Source organism: Vicugna pacos, chromosome 4 (assembly GCF_048564905.1).
Source record: "Vicugna pacos chromosome 4, VicPac4, whole genome shotgun sequence".
Classification (NCBI taxonomy): Eukaryota; Metazoa; Chordata; class Mammalia; order Artiodactyla; family Camelidae; genus Vicugna; species Vicugna pacos.
Window position 1 is genome coordinate 845,062 of NC_132990.1, and position 19,135 is coordinate 864,196.

General features: G+C 43.3%; 1 protein-coding gene across 1 annotated transcript in view; it reads right to left on the minus strand.

Annotated features, from left to right (window-relative positions):
* The window catches only part of LOC140696223 (unconventional myosin-XVI-like), a 211,129-nt gene that overhangs the window by 148,049 nt on the left and 43,945 nt on the right, over positions 1 to 19,135 (minus strand). Inside the window, 1 exon segment of the mRNA XM_072960641.1 lies at positions 11,869 to 11,941. Within this exon segment, the coding sequence (XP_072816742.1) occupies positions 11,869 to 11,941 (73 nt within the window).

A 19,135-nucleotide genomic window follows, 5' to 3' on the forward strand; every position in this document is an offset into this window, starting at 1 on the left:
CTGGAAGGTTCTTTAAATTTAAAGCTAAATGTTTCTTAAATACACTCACATTTTGCTGATCAATTCTCTAAATGTAAAAATATCAAAACTACAGTCACTTCGTTTGAGAACATACCATATAGAGCATTTAACTGTATATGCTGGCTGTTTGGGCAAAAACAGTTTGCATATAGATGTAGACCCATAAATCCCACACATAACAGCTGGCAAAGGAAGGGCTGGGATTCAGCATTTAAATATCATCTGAAAAATATTTCCTTCCTTGTACCTGATACAATGTAGCACAGCCATCCCCTAGAATTGTTCCATCAAAGCTAACTGGTAGCAATAGCTCAGGATCTCTGTTTGTTTTATCTGTGGTGTATAAATCTCCAGGAATGATTCTGCAAAGACAAATCACTTTCTATAAAACTGTGTAGAATCTGTCCAGAGGAGCAGCCCCCTGAGAAAGGAGTATTTATCACTATCATTTCAATCATGAATGAAAAACAAATTTCTGAAAGTAGCTGTTAGAGGAAAAAAATTTTCAATTTTTTTATTTGCTTAAAAAATCATAATTTGAGGTGTTTCCCCACTGTAATAATGTGTCAAACTCTAATACTGTAATAATTTCTCTACTGAAGATCTTAAATGCTATAAAACGATTTCTTGATTTTGGAGTAAAATATTTACAGTAAATGTCCAGAAAATAAATGACTCCATTATGGAATGAAACCACTGGAAAAGATTCTCTTTGATGAGATGATGTACATGACTGTAATTTTTCAAACCTTTTGAAGTTAATAAATGCATCGAATTATTTAAGACAACACAAATAGATCTTTTACCTCAGCAGTCTGACTTTAAAATGGCTATGAAAGGTGCACCTAAATGTTATATATTTTGGGAAATAGATTACTCAAGAAATAAATGTAGAGGCCAAGGAAAATAGCATGATGTGTGTGACTACGTGAAACAATGCGAAATCTGACAAAGGAGCCTGAAACAAGACCGTAAGTGGCTGATTCTCTGCTGTGGAAGAAATACTCAAATTCTATGACATTTATCTTTCCCCTCATCTTGAGATTCTCTAATTGAACACACTTGGAGGTGGATGTCGCACACGTATTTCATATAATTCTCTTACCATTTTGTATTCAGAATAGACTGAGGCCAGTAGTTACAAAAAGCACTTTTTGATGACAATCTGACTCAGTCCTCTTGCTCCTGACTGCTGACAGCTGACCACCTCTGTATATAAAGTCTGCTGCAGCCTGATTTCAGAATAAAAACAGACATTTTTAAATGGCTTTGTTTCCTAGGATTTTATTGAACCGAATGCTGGCTTTATTAAACCAAGTCACCATTTTAGTCAGAATGGAGATGCCGTGTGTGTGTGTGGATGGAGCCACAGTAACTAGAAAGGGCTGGAAAAAGCTTTTCCAGTCTTTTTTTCCCCCAGGAATGCACGCCTAAAGCTGTCTACCAAATGTTCGGTAACAAAAAACTGATTTGGCCTGTGCTTCTGAACAGAGCAACTCACCTGATTGCTCTCCTGGTCAAAATGATTCACAGAACATCCAGCTTCCCCACTGAGCTCTCCCGTTTTCAGTCTGCACTGGGGACGGGACTTGGTGACATGGGTGATTCTTAGAACACATCGGAAATGTTTACTGTGCATCGTGTTCTTTGTATTATGGAGGGAAAAAAAGAAGCAGTTTATAAAAATCCCAAGGAGAACCCCAGCGGGATGGGTGAAACTGAGCAGCCTGCGGGGTGATGTTTGACTTGTAGCTTCTATCAGAGGGCTGCTTCTGCAGCTGCCTGAGTACCTGGATTTCTAGCAGAGGAGAGCAGCGCGGGGGGCATATGAAAACCATAAGTAGAATGGTTTTCAAACTCATTTTGAAGTAATGCACAAACTTTTTTTTACCAAAATAGTTTGCCTTTCCTGACTCTAAATTGTTCAAATCGCTCACCAGTTAAAATACAAAAGAAGTGCTAGAAATGTGAATTTCAGACCCACCAGGAAAGGCAGCCAAGGAGACGATCAATCGGGACACATCACCGGGGCAGAAGCCCAGCTGGGGAGCCGGAAGACGCAGCCCACCCACCAAATGGGGGCCAGAATCACGAGGAGAGCCTGCATATCCTCAGTTCACGTTCACTGAGCTGCTCTGTGTGCGCACAAAAGGCTTGTGAAGGCAGATTAGTGTATGTACCTCCAAGTGTGAATCTGCACCAAGAACTGAGAACATCGCTGACTTCAGTGCAAAACAAACATCGCTTTTACTTTTTCACTCCATCCATCAGAACTGTTCTTGGGTTTCATTAAATTTCCAGGTCTTCCTCAGTGCAGACTTGAATGTGGATAACAGGTGAGTATTCATAAATGACAATGAAAAATTATTAAATACTGCTTAATCAGCGTGCGCCATTCTCTGATTAAAATACACGCTTTGTACATGAAGTGCTGTCGCTAAGCGGTTGTTTAATAATAAAAATTATGCACCCTTTGAAAACACTCTTTAGTAACAGAACATTATTGCGTATCCAGATGGCCTATCATTTGTATTAATGACAAACTTAATTTCTTGAGTAAATTTTCACCAACTGTTCTCCCTTTATTTTTATTACTCAGTGAAATTTATCTGAAGCAAAAATATAATAAAGCGTGACATATGCATCCCAGAATTAAAGTGGAGATTAATTAAAGCTGACTCTAGTTGAAGGCAGAGCCCCAGGCATGAGACAGTGATTTGAAATCCTACCGAACATTGGAATTAACCAGGAGCTCTACAAAAAAGGCTGATGTCTGGGCCTGACCCCAAACCAATTAAATCAGAGTGGGGCCCAGGCACTGATGTATTTTAAAATCTCTCCAGGTGATTATAATATGTAGGCCTGGTGGAATACACTGAGATAGATGCTGGTAAATACAATCCATTTAACTGATTTCCTCATCAATTTATATGTGTGTGTGTGTGTGTGTGTGTGTGTGTGTGTGTGTGTGTGTGTGTGTGTGTGTGAGACATATATATCATGCAGTTATACTTTAAAGGACATTCGTTCCTGTCCAAAACGTCCATTGGACATTTGGTCCATACCGAAAAGTCCTTGACAGTTGGTCCTGTCCAAAACCATCTGGTGTAGACCAAATATGCACATGGACATTTTGGATAGGACCAAAGTTCAAGGAGTTTTGGTGTGGACTAAACGTCTTATAGAGGTTTTGGACAGGACTTAATGCCTACTAACCCATTTATATATATATATATGAGACAGCAGGAATGATGTCAGATTTGAGATACTCAGTATTCCTCAAGTATGTTCAGCAGAACATTAATTGTATGAGATGTCAATTACTATTGTCTGAAAAACAACAGAACTGAAGCCTACCGGAGAAACACTGAGCTAAACTAACACTTCCCTGCAGGACTTCTCAGGGCCTTGCCTTTGCCAGGGGTGCTGTGAATCTCCAACTTACTTTTTTTGAAGAACGCCGGGGGCTTAGAGATTGCTATATGTACTTTCCCCAACAAGTCAGTCATTCCTGGTTTAGGCACCTTTTCTGTAAAACGGCAGGAGTTGAGGGGCAGGGAGGGATGGTGATGAGGAAATAGTATTTCTCGGATCTGTTTCAGCTTTAACATTCTGTCATTTATGTTGCCAGCTTTGACTGAGCCATCACGGTAAAGCCTTTCTTCTCTCCGTCCCTGTTTGGGAAAAGTCATGCTGCCTTTCTCCCAGCACCATCTCTCAACTCGACAGTGAGCAGAGACCGCCTCGGCCAACAACCTGACGTGCTTTGTAACACAGGAGCCGGCGCTCGGTGATCGCGGGGCGCGGTGTGGCAGGACTGCTTCCCTGGCCGAGCCCTGCACCAGAAGCCTCACCAGCAGGTTCCAGGCCCGGGGCCCTGCAGGGACCCGCCTCTGCACTTGTTTGTCTGCTGGTTTTGTTTGGTTCTCACCCTTCCTACTTTGCACCCCTTTCAGTAGATTACCGTTTCTCTTTGCAATTTTGATATCAAATTCCATGCAATAGGTTTTAAGCAAATGCAGCTGGCAGTTACTTCACAGGCACAATGACATTTTCATACAGATTAAAAAAAAGAAAAACTTTCTCTGTAACATTTCTTTCAGTGATTGTGTTACTCGGTGCAACACAGATTCACAGAATAAATCCACTGTTTTAATGAGTTTAATTCACGCCCATAATCCCCTTTAACATGAACAATCACTATGCGGGGACCAGAGGGGTTTTCTGAAGGGCTCAGCCGACAATAAACCTATTGGATAACTTTCTTCCCATATTCTATTTAACAATCTGCTAACATCAGATTGAAAAATGCAAATTCTACTGAAATAACCGTCCTTTTCAAATACTTGTCATTATCCAGGATTGAATGCAAAGCTTAGAGAGACACTGAAGAAGTAACAGAGCCCAGAGCAGCGGCCCTAAGGTGTCAAAGAAACAGCAGCACGGAGAGCACTGCCCTGGGGCCCGATGGGTTGGTGTCAGAACTCCCACGCGGCCCCAGACAGACTTCGGGACATCCCACCCCTCTCTGAGGGGGTGGCCGGAGGTGCCGGCTGTCATCTAAGGGGGGCTCCTGACTCACAGCGAGGGCGCGAGACACTGCAGCCACTGCTGAGGGTCGGCCGCAAACTACGTGGCCCCCCGTGCCTGGGCGGCGCCCTGGGGGCCTGCGGTGAGGGTGGGCTTCTCCCTGGGTCGTTGTCATTGTAAGAACTCAATTCACTCTCTTCTAAAGAGGCCTGAAATATATTTTCCACTCCATTCATTCTGCGCATGGCATTCTGTAACACTTCCATTTAACGTTCTGGTGCGGGCAGACCTCGGAGGTATTTCGGGTTTGGCTCCAAAACAGAGCAAGGCAGCGGGTCACGTACATTTTTTGGTTCCCCAGTGCATATAAATGTCATGTTTACACTACACTGCAGTCTATTAAGTGTGCAATAGCATTATGATTTAAAAAATAATGTACACACCTTAATTAAATATATTTTATTGCTAAAAATATGCTAACCATCACCTGTGCCTTCACTGAGTCAGAAGCAGTAATATCAAAGATCACTGACCACAGATCATCGTAACAGATGTGAAAGCAATGACAAAGTCTGAAATATCACGAGAATTACCAAAACGTGGCACAAAGACACAAAGCGAGGAAATGCTGCTGGAAAAACGGTGCCGAGCCGACTTGCTCGACGAAGGGGTGCCCCAAACCTTCACTTTGTAAAAAGCCCACCATCTGTGAAGCCCAATAAATCCAATGCAGTAAAGCTCAGTATGCCTTTACTTCACAAGGAAGATGCAGCTGCACTCTCTTCCTTTTTCAGTATAGGTTATTACAAGATATTGAATATAGCTCCCTGTGCTATACAGAAGAAACTTATTTTTTGATCTATTTTTATATATAGTGGCTAACATTTGCAAATCTCAAGCTCCCAAGTTCATCCCTTCCCACCCCCTTTCTCCCAGTAACCGTAAGATTGTTTACTATGTCTGTGAGTCTGTTTCTGTTTTGTAGATGAGTTCATTAGTGTCCTCTTTTTTTTTATATTCCACATATCAGTGATATCATATGGTATTTTTCTTTCTCTTTCTGGCTTACTTCACTTAGAATGATGATCTCTAGGTCCATCCATGTTGCTGCAAATGGCATTATTTTATTCTTTTTTATGGCTGAGTAGTACTCCACTGTAGTATAAATATGCCACAACTTCTTTATCCAGTCATCTTTATTTCCTTGAAACACATTTTCAAAAGCCACTAACCTGAAAACGTCTAACCATACTTTTTTAAACATAGAATCCAATATTATTGCAAGAAGTACATTTAAATAGCATCTCACTATTTCGTTACTGTTTATTTTTCTGTAGAACCCCGAGCAGCACTATCCCTGGGTTCTGCTATGAAACAGAAATAAGTTTCCTCATTCAGAGTTTTCTTGAACTGTGTTACATCAACAGCTTGGTGAGTTCCTGAGAAGAGTTCAGAAAATTCAGTGTCATAGAGCAGGAAATGTTTTGAGATAGAGTTAGCTATTTAATGTACGCATGGTTTGGGAAGCTAAATGTGAAACAATTTGAACAATAAAATATTTTTTATATTCATAGGTCAATTCATTGAGTGGCAAATAGTTCATATTGACACTTAATAGCTCTCAGAGCACATGCTATGATTAAAATTGCATGGGAACTGCCAACATTGGGATGAAAACAGCAACATCTTTCTCATTACGGTTTTCCTAACCCTTCTGCCATCCAGTCAGAACTGGTCCCCCTCTGCACTGCCTACCGACTGCACCGTGATGTCCGCGTGCTGCTGAGTGCCAAGCATAGGGTCTGGAACGTGGTGTGCATACAAAACCAGTTAGTTGAATGAATGAATGACAGAGGAGCCTGATGCAAGTGAGCCAGAAAAAAATGGACCCTTTAGGGGACCAACAAAACCCTTTCTTACAGGGCAGAGGCCATAGCCTCTCAGTTTTCCCACCTGCAAAATGGAATAATCGACATCAAAGGCACATGACATGTGTTCAGCTGACAGTCATTAATATACTCTTTAATTTATCTTGTATCATATCGAGGATAGTGACTTCACAACTAAGGATTTCATGGTATTTTTCTGAGATTGAGGGTGACAAACTGTACAATCTTATTTCATAAAACTTTCAAAGTCAAAGCATGTGGCTTTTCCCAAACTCTCTGCACACAGCCCAAGCCTGACTGAGTTATTGTTCACCAGGACTTTCCAGCAAACCTCACTCTTTAGAAAAGAATTTGTAAGCAGGGGAATATTTCAAATCCATGAAAACTCTTCTAAGACTAGCTTAGACGAAGCCGAGCTTGAAGACAGGTCATGTATCACAATTTTATCGTCTGTGACAGAAGCTTTTACTTTGAACAAACGTGTTCTCTTTCCAAATTCTCTGGGTTCTTACAGCAAATTGTTGATATGCAATTTTACTAGACGCCACAGCTTCAAGAGTTTCATTATATGTAGCTGCATGTTATGTGTCTAGTGGGAAATTTGGGGGAAATTACTGAATATTAAATCACTCGTTTCCACTACTCTGTTCTCTACGCCTTCGGCAAGGATCTGTAACATGCAGAGCTTGGCGATAGCTTTTGTGCAGCAAAGATATATTCTAGCATTTATTAAAATAATATTTATACAGCCTTAAAGTTCTCATTTATTTTAACTAGTACAGGCATGCCTCCCGTGGTGGTGTTTTGTAGTGACCGTGTTGTTACAAATCAAAGGTGTGTGGTAGCCCTGAGTCAGGCGAGTCTATCAGTGTCATTTCCCAGCAGCACTTGCTCGCTTCATGTCTCTGTGTCGCTGTTTGGCAATATTCTGGCACTATTTCAAATTTTTTTTTATTATTCTTGTGTTTGTTACGGTGCCCTGTGATCAGCGATCTTTTATGTTACTACTAAGATTTGCAGAACTCTCAGATGATGGTTGGTGTTTTCTAGCAATAAAGGATTGATAATTAAGGTAGATATATTGTTTTTTAGACATAATGATACTGCACACTTCACAGACTAGAGGATAGTGTAACACAACATTGCACTGGGAAAGCAAAACAACACATGTGACTAGCTTTATTACCGAATTCCCTTTGCTGCTGTGGTCTGAAACCGAACCTGTGATACCTCTGAGGTGCACCTGTACGTTATGGACAATTTTAAACGTATTCAGCAGTGAAGAGACTAACGTAATACACCCCATCTGCCATCAGCCGACTCCAGCATTATCAACAGTTACTACCTCCTGGCCAGTTCAGCTTTACCCGTTTCCATATTCCCCTCAAAACCAAACGCATCGGAAGCAATTCTCAGGCATTGTGTCACTTAATTGGCAAACATTTTAGTATAATTTCCTAAACTAGAAGGAGTTCAAAAACACAGCCACGTGACCTTTATCACACACAGCTTCTGTGAAGGATGATTTCTTAATTTTGTCAAATATCCAGATTTCATATGACATTAATTAACTCATAGCTGCTTATACTTAAGTAACCAGGATCCAGACAATGTCCACATTTTAATTGATTTATGTTGCTTAGATCTCTTTTAATCTACACATCACCTCCTTCTTCTACATTCTTCTCTCTGCATTTTATACTTTGAAGAAATCAAGTCCCCTGTCCTGTTCCACTTCTCAGGGCCTGGGCTCTGCAGAGGGCATCCTCATGGTTCGGTTCTCATGTTCCTCTGTCCTCTGTTTCTGTTAATTAGCAGTTGTATCAAGATGTTTCACTGTATCCAGGGTCTCTCCTTTCTCCTCCTTATTTTCTTCCTTCCTTCCTTCTTTCTTTTCTTTCTTCCTTGGCAAGAACTCCTGATCTGTATCTTGTCTGTGTGGTCTCCCATCTCGAATGGCAGCAGGGATCGACACTCATTGCACAGGCTCACTGCTTCCGCGCAGCCGTGAGCCTGAATGCTCTAATTCTGTCATTCATCCTTCGTCCATTTGCAGTGGGGCCACCTCAAGTCATATTTATAAATTGTAGATGGTCAGGATCTTTACCATCTCCAGGCCTTTCTAAGAATGCGATACATCTTTCCATTTTTAAGTGTAATTATGCGACTTTCAGGAGCATTTTATAGATTCCCTCACTTAGGTTGTTACTGATCTTGACCATGTAAATGTTTTCTTCTTTTCCACTATGTCTTCTAACAAACTATTCTGAAAATATATAAAAGTCAGTGGTTTTATATGCTGATTTGCAACTTTATCAAGGTCTCTCATGGTTTGTAGTTATATTTTCATTCGTTCTTTTCAGCTTTCTAAATATTAATCCCTGGAACTAAAAATATTTTTGCCTCTCCCTTAGACGTGGTGCCCCGAACCACTTTCATTTTTCTAACACCACTGGCAGCACAACGTGTAAGGCGACTTTTGTCTTGGTTGTCACCTTTCTGATTAGCAAGCGTCGCAACCTTGGGACTCACTGGCTGTGAAACATGGAAGAGTTGACTGGAGAGGCTTATTTTTCAGGGCATCAGAGGATGTTTTTGTAGCGCTAGATCCATAAGGGAGATGAGAGTTCTTGAAATGTAGGTGTCACATAACACAGCGAGTTGATAATAATGTAATGATCTAATTAATTATGGTGGTGGCATCACAGCCTCCTGAAATGCACTTTGGACTCAGACTTTCTAGTGAGCCCCTCTCCACTGCAGCATCAAAGTACTGTTGCGCTTTATATATTACACTTCTCAATCTAAAAACCTGTCTTCTTTACAATATATAAAATAGTTCTGAATAGAGATTATTTACTGAAAGTCAAGGAAAACAGGGCTAGCAGTTCCTATGAGCTGAAACAAATTCTCATGTAAAGTCTCACACGCGTCCATCTAATGCTTTAGAGCTGCCTGGGGACACTGAGGTGGGGGACGTGGCTGTCTTGGAGTGACTCTTAGTATCTCCCCAGATTGTCCCTGTTCTAAATATTTGTCAGATTTCTTATGGGTGACCAACTGTCCAGAAATACATACATTTATTCCTGTGCAAGAAGGAAAAACTAGCAAATCCACTAGGGAGATTCTGTCCTTAAGAGTTTACTCTTTAAGTTTCAGTTGAAACACAGTCATTAAGCCTGTATGAGACACAAAACTCTGCAGCAGACACCACTGCAGCCCTGGAGGAGCCGACCCCCTGGCCAACAGCTGGTGGGGCAACACGCCCAACGGAGAACAGAGCAGATGCTCATAAAGGCACCAAGATTTTTCTGGGTTTGGTTCTGGATACAATGTCGGTCTGTTAAACATTCTGTTGCAAATTGTCAGTGGGATCAAAAAGGAGGACGTTCACACTCTATTAGCACCGCAAGAATCTAGAATGTATCATTCAAACCAACAGCCTTTCAAAAGTTCATAGGCAAATTTAGGAATTTGCTAGATCCACTGCAAGATAAGATTTAGCTTCACCCTGCACAAAAAATCATTTTATTCTTCTAAACGGCTCCTTGGTCCTGCCATGCACAATAGTCAGGCAAACCCGCCAAGAAAACTAAAGGCACATCTTTAAAAGTATTTACTCCCTTCATAATTTAAGTCTGAAAACTGGTCTTGAGCTTTTACCCATTAAGTGTCTAAAATTAGCTTCTGGTATTTAACAGAGACTTGTTCTTTAGATTTGAGGGGGAAAAATGCCATTCCCTGCTATATAAAAATCCCAGGCTATGAGTATATTCTAAAATATGTAATTAAAATATCTAGCGGCATGAAAGAATAATAAGGGACACGTGTAACTGTCGTAAAGTGAGTAAGTATTCATAAGACAAGAACATAAATGTTTTGCCCACTTCAGCTGCCGCCCAGGCCTGCAGGTGCTCGTGTCTGGGTGCGGAGGAGGCTGGGAACCCGGCCCCTCGCAGAGGCCTAGACAAGACACCGTTCCACCTGTGACTTCTGCATGCCACTCAGCAGGAGATGGGGAAACCGGGAGTCTCATTAGAGACACGAGAGTCCGCATGTTTTGTAAGGCAAAGACGTGGGGAATCGATGTGACCACCAGGCAACATGCAGACACTCGCACCGAGGAACCCATCCCTAGAGGTGGCCTGCGAGCCGCGTTTACTCTCGGACCTCCTACTGGTCGCCCTTTTAACTGCTCTTCCTTACGTTTGCCACTTTTTCTTATTATTAAGCAATAAATAAATAGAACCACACAGTCCTCCCTTTTCCATTAATCCATGGATACAAAAGCATGAAGGGAGAAGAAACCTCTGGTCTCCTCGGTCTGATTCCATATGAGATTTTCTGCAAAGTTTTGTAGAGAACATGATTCATGATGATTCATCCTGGATTAAGTGAGTCAGCGTGATTTAGGACCTACTCTCAGGATGCTGCACCAGTTTTTTTAGACAGAAAAGGCTGCATTTTAAAAGGTTTTTGGGTGTTGCCATTTATGGCCATAATGGTATCTACCCACCAGTTCTCACACATGTGAGTGAGCTGGGAACTGACACCAGCACCTCTGTGACAGCCGTCTTGTGCAATCTCACAGCTCCGTATGTCTATCACTATCTTGACCTTACAGAGAAGGAAACTAAAGCTCATTATAGATTCTTCATCTTGGCCAAGACAGCTCTGCTAGTAAAAGTCACAGAACTGGGCTTCAACTTCACTCTAGTCCCTTATCCAGTGTCATTAACCACGCTAAACACCACATGTTTGAAATTCTTTATGTAATATAATGCAGTGTGGTTTTCCATCTTTCTACCTGCACCTTTTTCCTTCTCTGGTTGCTAACGCAACGTCTACTTCTACTCTTAACACTTAATTTTAAAATATACTTAATTTAACAGTATATACAGCAAAGTAAAGAATCGAGTGTTTTCCCAAGTGCCCTAAATTGTAAGTGGACTAAAAAGAACTGATGTCTGTTTAGTCTGTTTTTATGAGTTGGCCGTAGTCGTGTGTATGTCACGTAAAGCCGACCCTACAAATAACAGCATTTAGCGTGAGACAGTATTTCCAGCCTGATTTTCGGCCCAGGAGTCTGAAGATCTCTGCCCTGATTTGAAGCAGAGACACCCTCCCGTGTCTCTGACCCGCTGAAACAGCATTTCCATAAGCCCCACCCTGGTCTTCAACTAATACTGTCTTTTAAAACAATTACCGCAATTAAAAAGGAAAGACTGAGTGCGCCAAGACCACATAAAAGCGATGACTGTTTCAACCAACCAGGGACGTGGATTTGAAACACGATGGCAAAGTACTTCTTTTAATTACATATTTGCAAGAAATAATGCAAATAGTCTCCACTGAATTTAAAAGAGATGACTTATTGGTTGGAAAAACCATTCTTTTGAAACAAAATTTTAAAAGAAAACCCACTTACTTGCTCAAATTCATTCTTTTGAAATTCTTCAAAGCCAAAGATGTCCAATATTCCAATATCCCAGGTCTGTGCACTGAAACGGAACAAGAAAAGAGTGGTCAGGCGTCCTGCACGCTGCCCGGTGCTCCCTGAGGTCAGGGAAATCCAGCCGGCCGCTTAGCACATCCCTGCCTACTCGAAGTAAAAACATGCAAATGATTATCTTAGAGTCTCATGAAAACCTCTAAAAATTAGGAGGAAAAGGTGTTCTTTTAGTGCTTTGATCCAAACAGACACATGAACAAAAATGCACTGATTTCTAAATGTAAAGTGTAACAAACCGTGGGTGGTTTAATGTTCGCTGCCTCCTTCGACAGACTTGCTTCCTCTGCAGGAGTCTGCGCCCCGATAAGGGGGCTCACTGGACGGCGGCAGCAGTGAAGCAAGCAGCCCCTTCCCCGCACAGCGTGCAGCACAGGGAAACCTCAGTTAAGCCACGCACGGGCTCTTCCTGGATCAGACTGAGCCACCCCAAAATTGAAATTATTATTTTCCTAAAGGAGTTCTTTTAAGTAAATAACAATAAAGATCATGAAACTTGGGTGCAAACTGGAAAGAAATCTAAGTAACGACTTCCATTTCCCATGTAAACTATCACGCTTGGAACACGGTGCAGGTCTGGGTGGTGAAGCACCGATGTGAACCTATGTCGGGAGTGAGGAAAGAGGAAGGAAACTGCATGTGGCCCAGAGACCCGACCACCTGGGGTCTGTGGGGACGTGGGGGCAGCATGGGGAGGGTGCCTAAGGTGCTCCTTGCAAAGAAAGCCCCCAGTGATTCTGGAACTGTCACCAGGAGGGCATGCCCCCCAGGCCTCCCCCACGGCTGGTCCAGTGCATCAGCAGCGCAGCTGCTGCCTTCATCTCCCACCAGCGGGAGTGCCCCTTCTTGATCTCCCGCCAGCAGGAGTGCTCCTTCCTCATCACCCACCAGTGGGAGTGCCCCTTCCTGACCACCCACCAGCGGGAGTGCTCCTTCCTCATCACCCACCAGTGGGAGTGCCCCTTCCTGACCACCCACCAGCGGGAGTGCTCCTACTCATCACCTGCCAGCGGGAGTGCTCCTTCCTCATCCCCAGGCTGCCTATTGTCTCAGGACCAAATTTTCAGATGCTCCACCACTGTCCACACTGCAGAACCCCGTTGGCAACCAACCTTCTGTATTTTGCTTTCACAATCAGGATATAACCATAATGCTTCAGGGTCGATGCTGTGTCACTTAAACAACCATTTTTTTTTCTTGAAAAAAGGCAAAGTAATGCTATCCTGTCTCTCAGATTACTTTCTGCAGACGGCACAGCTATGAGTGGCCAGGTAGGAGGGAGAGCATTTTAATATAAACTTGCAAAGAGTACAAGTCAGTGAGGAAAGGGAAGAATCATTCCGTGGACATCTTTAGGTTAACCGATCATGTTTTTTTAGAAGAAAATATAAAGTTAGCTTTGTACCTCACCCTATGTGCCCTGATAAACTCTACATTAGATTAGAGAGTTACAAGTTAGAAAAAGAAAGCGTAAGAATGTACAAGAAAACAAATGTGATCACTTTGTTTTCTATTTTCATTTCTGGGAAAAATTAAAGGAAAATGTTCAAAAGTATGATTACACAAATACTAAATGCTTTTGCAGATAAATAGTACAAATAAAATTAAATTCTGTCGGAGGTAAGTATTATTTTCAAATGCATCATCTTATTCATTTCCATAGATTTTTCTCAATCTATTGACCCACGTGTCCAGCCACACATCACCTTCCACCCATCCATGCTTCTTTCCAGGCCGCCATTTTTCCAAAGTGCACAAAGAGACATTGGGAAGGATGTTCACACAGCAGGAACGAAGGTGCTGATGGCTTTGTCTGAGTATGTGTGTGTGTGCGCGCGCACACACGTGCGTGTGTTTCCCACATAATGACCTGCAGCGTTTCCTCGTAAGAAGCTTAGTGACAGAGCTTGTCCAGTTTTGGAGATGTTCAGTCTTGGGTAGGAATCCTGATTCTAATACTTTTTAGTTGGATGACTTTGGGCAAAAGTCACTTAAATGTTCTGAGCTGCAGTTTCATCACTTATAAAATGAAGATAACAAGTAACATTTACCCACCCAGGTGTCTGCTACAATTCGGAGGGACTGTAAGCAAAGCTGCAGGACCACAGCTGCTTAGAGTGGATACAGTCACAGGAATTTGATTTAAAATAACTGCTTAAACTTGTCACAGAAATAGAGAGGATGGCTAAGAGAAGAACTATGAATGGCCAACGGGCAAATTAAAATGTCAATCTTATTAAAATTGTGAAACAAGTAAAACTTTCAAAATTACGACAAGAAAGATGTTCCCGTACACTTCTGTCGGCAGTGGAAACTGGTAGGACCTTCTTCAAAGACAATTTGCTTATGTGGCACAAAGCTTTGAAATGCTCATATCATTTGAACCAGTATCTCCACATGCAGGAACCTATACACTAAGACAAAGATCAGAAATGCAGTTAAAGACTAACAAATAATGATGTTTGTTGTTATCTTGATCATAGCAAGACAACAAAAAGAAATAACAAATACCCCACACTAAAGACACAATTAATTAAACAGCAGGTACTAGGATGGATTAATTTAGTGAAACTGTCAAGTTAACAGAAAACAATATACAAATTCTGTATAAAGAGTAGCCCCAATTATACACGCAGGAGACCCAGAAGGAAGGTCAGCCCGAGAAGAGGAGCTAGAGATGTCCTGAACGGCACACATAGAGGTGACGCCTTCACTTTTACAATGTTCTGCACTGGGTGTTTACAATACTCCTCATTATTTATTTAGAAGACACGTGACTCACTGCGTGTTGGGCATTTTCTAAGTTGGTGGAGGAAGGACAACAACTCTCGGGGCAGAGAGAGGAAAGTGGAGCCCAGCAGAGAAGCTGGAGAAGAGGGTCTGGCTTTCCAGGGACGGGAGGTGCAGCAGGGACCCCAGGAGTCAGGGGAGGGCAGAGCGCTTCCCGAAGGCCGCGTGCTGGTGGAAAGCGTGGGTGCTTCCTGCCGACCTGTGTCAGGCTCTCCCTCTCAGGCCCCAGGATCCGGTTCCCCGGCGGGCTCCCTGCTGCCTTGCGGCAGTGGCCCTACCATCAGGGCACCCAATGCCGATGGAAGCTGGGGGAGGGGGAGCATTACGAGCGGCGGGATGGCACGCCCTCCCCCTTCTCACAAGGGCTGTGACTCTGTGTTGACAGCAGAGTTGGGATGCGGAGGCCACCAGCCACACATAGGTGAGCAAGACACACTGAAAGGTTCTGGTCCAGGCTCGGGAAAGCAGCTTATCAGTTAGGAATTTACAGTAGCGCATATTTGGTTGAAAGAACACTCTTCTTAAATAGTTTTTTCACATTTAATACATACTGGATTCTAAACTATATTTAGTTACAAAATAAAAATGCTGTCAGAAAAAAAGAGATGGGAAGGAAGAAAAAAACTATTGTCAGGAAGAAAAATCTAATGCACGTTTAATGCATTTTAAGGATTAGTCTTGCAACTACTGACAGACATAATGTGTTCATTTTTCTCAAAGACCTGTTTCATCATTTATGACTGAATGAATTATGCGTCTGTTACTGCAACAGCAGTCTTGGCAGGAGGGTTCCCAGGGCCTGCAGCCAGCAGGACGCCCCTCCGTGCAGCAGTCAGCACATTGTCATGTCTCTTATTGGTATCTCGACTCACACCACACACGCATTTAACTCAACATCCAATTTCTAGCAAGAAGGAGCAGACAGAGGTCATCTGATGAACCAGGAGTCAATCTTTTAGGTAAAATTAACATATTAATGAGATGGGCTGCTTTAGTTCAAATTCTGCCCCAGAATTCTCCTGAGGGCTTTCCTGATGTCTAACTTGCACGAACTCATTAGTAAAATACACCACGTTTCATATCAGACGAAACATTAAATGCCAAGTCATCTGTCTGATTTTGACTTCCCCTCCAGGTGTGTGGGTATGAGAAGGGCCAAAGTCTGAATTAAGGAGTGTCTACCTTGGAACGTGGATGAACTAATTTTATCTGGGGTACAGAGAGGTCCGGTGATGATATGCACAAATCAGGTTCTGTCCCAGGTCATCTCCAGGGAGGGAGATTAACGAGAGAGCCACTGAAGTATTCAGTCAGTTTAGGGGAGAGCTGAGCCCTGTTTGGCACAAAACCCTTAGACTGAGCCAGAACCGGATCAGCCTCTTCTGCTGACCATCGACGGGTCAGAACCCAGACGGGGCAAGAGTGAAATATCAGAGCATTCCAGACCTGCACGACCCGGCCGTGCAGACACACTGCCCCGAGCAGCGGATGGGTTTGCACAAAGATTATGGCGCCAAGTCCCTGGAGAAGCTGGGCTCTGCTGTGGCGTTCGCCAACTTCATGACCAATATGCTGAAGAATTTAGTTAAAGTAAGTTTTGTTCATAATCAGCAAAGTGCACTCTCATGGTGACTCCCTCCGCCCATGCCACAGCTTGTCTGAATCCGGAAGGGCTTCTCCAGTCTGACGAACTTGGGACGGAGACGTGACTCCAGGATTGCGTACTTTTGGGAATTCCTGCCTTTATTCATTGACTAAAGAAAGTACCTGGGGCTTATTATTTTCTGAAAACACGTCAGAAATTAAGGAAGAAGTCAGCAGGTGCTGACAAGTTTAATTAGAAGCTGGGCGAGGGGTGAGGCTCGTGGTCACCAGAGCAGCCGCCTGCCTCCTTCCATACTTATGAGGTCATCACACCAACACTGCTCTGAACCCCGTGACTCTTTGCACTTCTTCCCACTGGAAATAAGAATTAGGAGGTAAAAAAATACTGGAGATCCCTTGAAATGAAAATTGTAGCTAATCAGCACACAAAAATCCTGGGATGAGGGTGAAAACAAGAGCTAACGTTTTACTGATAAAATACTATATAAAGTTATTACTAATATATAAACTATATACTATAATATAATATATTATATATAATATATAATATGTAACTATACATAAACTAATACTATAAACAAGGCTAATTCTGACCTACAGAGAATCCAGGGAGGGAACGCCCCCTAGGGGCAATAAGAGCACAGAAAATAGAAGAGCACTTACCCCCGTCTCATGAGGGAAAGCTACAACTCACACCAGAAGAGCGTTAGTACTTAGTACATTTAAAAATATGTGTCCTTATTCACTGTATTTAAAACAGTGATGCACATGTATGTTTAATTACCAAAAGCATCTTTAGAAACAAGAATCAACCTACCACACAATTCACTTCTTTAAGAGCACAGATAATATTTCGCTTACATGACTTTTCATTCCTAGTCTGAAACAGCCCTCATCTTTGAAGGCAGACTATTTAAATTATGACACCACTGCTCCTCCAAACATTCCAATTACAAGTAGTGGTTATGATGCAGAGTTAGAAACATGGATAAGTTGCTATCACAGTGAAGAAATCCAGATACAAAACCGTATGTATTGGGTAGGGACCAACTAGAACCTTCCCGCGTTGGTGGTGGAAGCTTAAATCTGAAATTTGAAATGTGGTTTGGCTCTGACCACTAAAATTAAATGCATATCAGCTGAAGGACCAAGAAATCCCACTCCAGGCAGATAATCAGGAGAAGGCGGGCGTGCGCCCCATAAAAGACATGCACCAGAATATTCACGGCCGCTTCACCTCTGTGGTCAGAACTGCAGACGACCCGAGTGCCCATCAACAGCTGAGTAAATGCCTTACCAGCGGCGCGTCTACGCCTGTTTTCACCGCTCGGAAACAGAGGAAGAACGAATTCCTGCTGCACGCACCGTGTAAGTGCGCCTCACACGCACAACATTCGGCAGAAGCCGGACATGACACAGCACGTGCAGGAGGAGTCCACGCTGCCCTCCGCGTGGAGGTGACGTGTCACGCTGCGCGTGCAAAACCCCTTGTACTCTGTACAGGATCTGTGCACTGCAGCTAGGTCAGACCTCGATAAAAGAGTAAAATAAAAAAGGCATGCTCACCAGGATCACGGCTACGCACGGGGGCAGAGAGACTCAGGGCTGGACGCTTGTTGAGTGAGAAGCACTGAGGTGCACGTTTGCCTTGGCACTGCCATCTAACGCGATGTTAGAATGCGACCCTCCCTGCCACTGGCCCCGGCGCCTACAAGAGGCTCAAGCCTCATCTGTTAATATAAAGACCTCAGTAGGGAAGAAAACTACAAACAAGATGACAGTGGCCCAGAGGTCAAGGAAGAGATGGAGATACGTTCTTCTGATAGTTGAATACAATTACAGCGGTATCTGCCCCGTTACCGCTTTCATTCATGTTTGAGGTTTCTCCCTCACCTCCCCCCATGTCTGCTGACTCTTCAGCAACTCTCTCTTTGAAAGCAGAGCTGCGTTTCCTGGAGATGCCGTCAGACCAGTGGCCTCAGTCCCTCCAACAAAATAAAGAGGTAAGCTCTTGGGTTCAGCCAGTTCTCTGGACAACAATTCTCTGGAGTCAGGAAGATGCTGGAGGAGGCTCTCTGTTACCGAGGTCGCAGGTGTGAGGAGGGGGGATGGCTCTCCTCAGGTTCACGAGGACACACACTGTGCCGCAAAGCTTTGCAAAGCAGCAAACCAAAACAAGGGCACGGAAGCGGCTCAGCTGCAGGTGACTTGTGCTCTGTCCCTGCTGTCGCAGAGGCAGGGAGTCAGGGACGAGTCTGTATTCTCCATGCCACACAATACCAAGTCGTGTCGGATCCCTGTGCCCCTAAACTGGAACCCTGTATCATTGCTTTCCCACCACCTTTTGTAAACTGGCACCTGTCAAAATAAAAACCTGTATGAAGACGTGGGAATTCTGCAGCTGACTTGCCTTTTCCAGGAAGTACATATCTCAGCCTCATATCTAGAAGATCCTTTGGTCTGTGTCAGTTGGTAGATGCCTGTGCGATGAAATGCAGCAGTAGGGGGAGGGGACAGCCCAGTGGCAGAGCACTTGTTCACATGCACAAGGTCCTGGGTTCAATCCCCAGTACCGCCATTAAAAAAGAAAAAAAAAAAAAAGAAAGAAATACAGAGAGAGATTCAGGGCTTGGACTGGGTTAACCCAGCGTGTTTGGGAAATTTGTGGTGCCTGATCCAAAGGATCCAAGCGCATCAGAGGACAGGCTTGGAAGGAGCGTGAGCTCTGAAGGTGTATTTGCAGGTCACATTTTAGCTCTGGACAAGCCTGAGGTTCACAGGGGAGACCGTG